Source organism: Nannochloropsis gaditana (assembly GCF_000240725.1).
Source record: "Nannochloropsis gaditana CCMP526 unplaced genomic scaffold scaffold428, whole genome shotgun sequence".
Taxonomy (NCBI): Eukaryota; class Eustigmatophyceae; order Eustigmatales; family Monodopsidaceae; genus Microchloropsis; species Microchloropsis gaditana.
The window spans coordinates 1-3,566 of record NW_005803525.1 but is presented as its reverse complement, the minus strand read 5'-3'; the positions used below and the strand labels follow the sequence as shown (position 1 = coordinate 3,566).

At 57.5% G+C, this 3,566-nt stretch overlaps 1 protein-coding gene across 1 annotated transcript; it reads right to left on the bottom strand.

Annotated features, from left to right (window-relative positions):
* Positions 1-2,137: 2,137 nt before the first annotated feature.
* Positions 2,138-2,795, bottom strand: NGA_2041300 (uncharacterized protein; the record flags this gene model as incomplete). Its single annotated transcript, XM_005854653.1, has 1 exon — positions 2,138-2,795. A coding segment is annotated over one exon (658 nt), but the record flags the coding sequence as incomplete, so codon positions are not given.
* Positions 2,796-3,566: the final 771 nt, after the last annotated feature.

The following is a 3,566-nucleotide window of genomic DNA, read 5'->3' as shown; positions in this document are numbered from 1 at the left end:
TGTGGAGGGTTTCAAAAATGAGGAGAGGTGAAGGACAGTACATCGACACCCTCTCTGTGCCCCCCTGCATAAGAAAGTCGGCATGTGAGCGTCTCTCCCCCCCCTCCCCTTTCCCGTACAGCTCGCCCTCCATTACCCACATATTTTTGTAAAAAACTCTTGGGTGCCTCCGGTTGTCCTCCTTGATCCTCCTGTCGGATCGCTATCAAGGGCGGTCGTTGACCCGGCACCAGCACGGGCACGCTCTTGCCTGAATCATCCACTGATGCCTTCACCCATGTCATGAAGGCCGGTGGCGATGACACCGAATCTTCCTTATCCCCCGGGGTCCTCCTTCCAACCTCCTCAGCCACCCGGGCATGATATTGGTCGAGGGGATGTTTTATGTTCTTGCAGGTACTCGGCGAGAGGCGACTCATGCGCGGGGTGTACTCTAATCCAATCAGGCGCCCTTCGACGTCCAGGGTCAAAGTGATGTTCTCACGGAAACCCGCCCGCACCACGTCGCAAAGGTGTACGCTGGTCATGACGACAGGTGAGGATACACCATCGCTTTCTTGGGCACGAAGGCGGTACATGCCACCGTTGAACCCTTTCATTTCCCGAGCGATCTCGTCAAGACTGGCTTCCGGCACCAGAACGCGCTGCTCCTCCGGCGGAGGAATGAGGGTAAGCGCCCCACTATCTACCAACACCTCTACACTTCCGCGATCTTGAAATGCTCCAGTAATTCCAAATGCATGTTGCAATTTATAAGTCACCAAATTGCTGCCACCCGTGAGCCGTGCGAGGGAAAGCAATAGGAGAGGGAGGAGAGGAGCTCGCTGCATTACTGAGGCCCAAGACGATAAGACGGAGCAATTCACCCGACGTCGCAGCTGAGTCTGTCTGTAAAGGGTTTTTAGGAAATGCGGTCGTATTAGAAAACCAAACGCCTTCACGGTCATGCAAAGGTCGTACACAGGAACGTCTGATCAAAGGTGCGCGAGGGATGCTGGATGACAATGGCCATCGTACCAATGCCTACGACTCGTTGCACATGCACATCAACTGGGAACAGACGTGTGTGTGTTGTGTGGGATGGAATATAGCTTGGAGTCCTGCTGCCACGCTGATGTTTCCTACCGAGTACTTCTTAGTAGACCCAACAATATTCCAGCTTACAGCCTCCTTTATGTTTTTCGTTGAAGGGGTTTCAAGCACGCATGGCCAGCCACGAAAAATCTACCGAACATGTGAGGATAGTCCATGATGAAGTCCATCCACAGGGACGTGTTTTATCGTTGTAAATGAGCTTTTACACAACGTTTGGTAACATAAGTTCACCCCGTTGCGCTTCCAAATGAGCGACTTCCGCAGGCGAGATGCGTTGTTTCAGCCCAATCGCAGCAAAACCATCCTCGGACTGGCCACAAAATAAATCAAAAAGAAAAGCACGCGATGGCAATGCTGCGCAGTCTTGCAGCCAGGCAAGAATGTGGACAATTCGTGCATCTATTTGACCAGAGGGGGAAATACACCACACAACATGAGTGAGGAGCTGGGCCTGACCTGTGGATGGAACATTATCGCATGAGTCCAACATCAAGCGAACCATTACTGAGTAAAAGCTCTTTCGACAAGATCAAGACTGCAAGAGCAAGTGCATGTGAAAACTTTAAAATTGCTCATCGTCTAATCTAGCTCAATGTCTGCATCTCACCTTGGAAGTACATTCCCTTTCAACCCTTAGGCTTATCAGGCTTCCTGGGAGGCAGATAATGGCAGTTCTAGATGACGTACTCAACCACATTCTCAATCTTTCCACGGGAAAAGAGGAAGATTATGACGTGAGTACACCGTTCCTGGGTAATTGCACTTGTTCAGCCCTGGAGAGTAAGATTAGTGACACTAAACCTCCCCTCACCATACCGTTTCCACGTTTTCGTAACCGCACGACAGGAACTTCACCGCAAGCTCTCCAACCAAGCAGAGAACCTTCGATCTCTGTCGACGACCACTGCCACAGGGCATGAGGAGCCTCCCCCGCTGCTTCGCGTCTCGCGCGACACGCTCCATCTTCCCGAGCACACCCTAGGCGTTCTCCACCTCCTCGCCGCGCAAGCCCCCACCGTGTCCGTGCACCATGCGTCCTCCCACCGGGAGCACTTCCTGGGAGTGTGCGAAGTATTTCTTGTCAAATTCGACCCGGATCAGGCGGCAAGAGCTGTGAAAGAGTTCGCAGAGCTTGTCCACCGCTACACCGACCTCTTGGGCCATCCGCCCCCGTCGGATGCGGGCCCGGGCGGCGCCGGGGGGGGCGAGGAGGCGGACGACAACAGCATGGGCCACAACAATCTCGGGGAAGAGGCAGAAGTTGCAGCAGAAACGGCTCACCAGCCAGCTCAGGAAGATGCAGCGCCAGCGCCGACCAGGCCCTTGCCCGCAGTCAGGGACTTGGTGCGAGGGCTCCTTCCTCTGGATACGGCCGCCAGGACCCTCGTCACCGACCCGCATTGCCTCACGCCCGTCCACCCGGACCTCCTGCAAGTCTGCCTGGGCGCTGGACGGCTCCAACAAGCCGTGGACTTCGTGCGGGAACGGCCCATATACCGGGTGGACCCGGCTGCCACCGGCGTGGTAGCTCTCGACGTGCTTCGGTACTTCTACTACGCCGGCATGGCCTTCCTGAGCCTGCAGCATCTCCACGACGCGGTGGATTGCTTCAAGGCAGTCATCTCCACACCCGCCCAAGCGCTCAGTGCTGTCGCCGTCGAAGCCTACCGGAAACTCGTGCTGGCCCATGCCCTCCTCCCCACGCCCGCCAAGCCCCTCCCCGCCTCTCCTTCCCCCTCCTCCTCCCCGTCTTCCTCGGGCCCCAGCGCCAGCAGCACCATCGCTGCCGCTCAAATGCGCGCATTGCTTCCCCCCAAGACCTCTCCCATTGTCGCCCGCAGCATCCGTCAACATGCCCTTCCCTACCACGACATCCTCACGGCCGCCCAGGCAGAGGACGCAGAGAGAGTCCGAGGCCTCCTGAGCCAGCATGCGGACACACTGACGGCGCACCAAAACATGGGCCTAGCCCAACAGGTAGGGGCCGGACCACCTCCTTCTCCCCTCCCTCCCCCCCCCCCCTCCCGGCCTCTCCAATCCCGGTCTCCATCCTCTGCCCCGCCGCCCGACACGGTCCTATCCGCTCACAATCTCTCCATCCCTCCCTCTTCCCCCAAACCGTGCCCGTCAGGTTCTTGACCAGATTCCTGTCAGGAAGCTTCGGCAGCTCGCCCGCACCTTCGTGGCGCTGTCCCTCCAGGATGTCGCCGAGCACACAGGCTCGGCCAACCCCGCGGCCGCCGAGCACATGGTCCTGGATCAGGTGGCCAAGGGCGGTGTCTCTGCGACCATTGACGAGGTGGCGCAGATGGTGTATTTTGATGATGACAGGATGGATAACCAGATTGGGTGCGTCCTCCCCTTCCCTCCCCCCCCCCTCCTTCTTCTCGCCCTATCTCCGTAATTCTGCCCTCTCTCCTCGCTCCCCCCCTCCCCCTCCTCTTGTGACCTTTCGGTTAGAAGAACGCCGC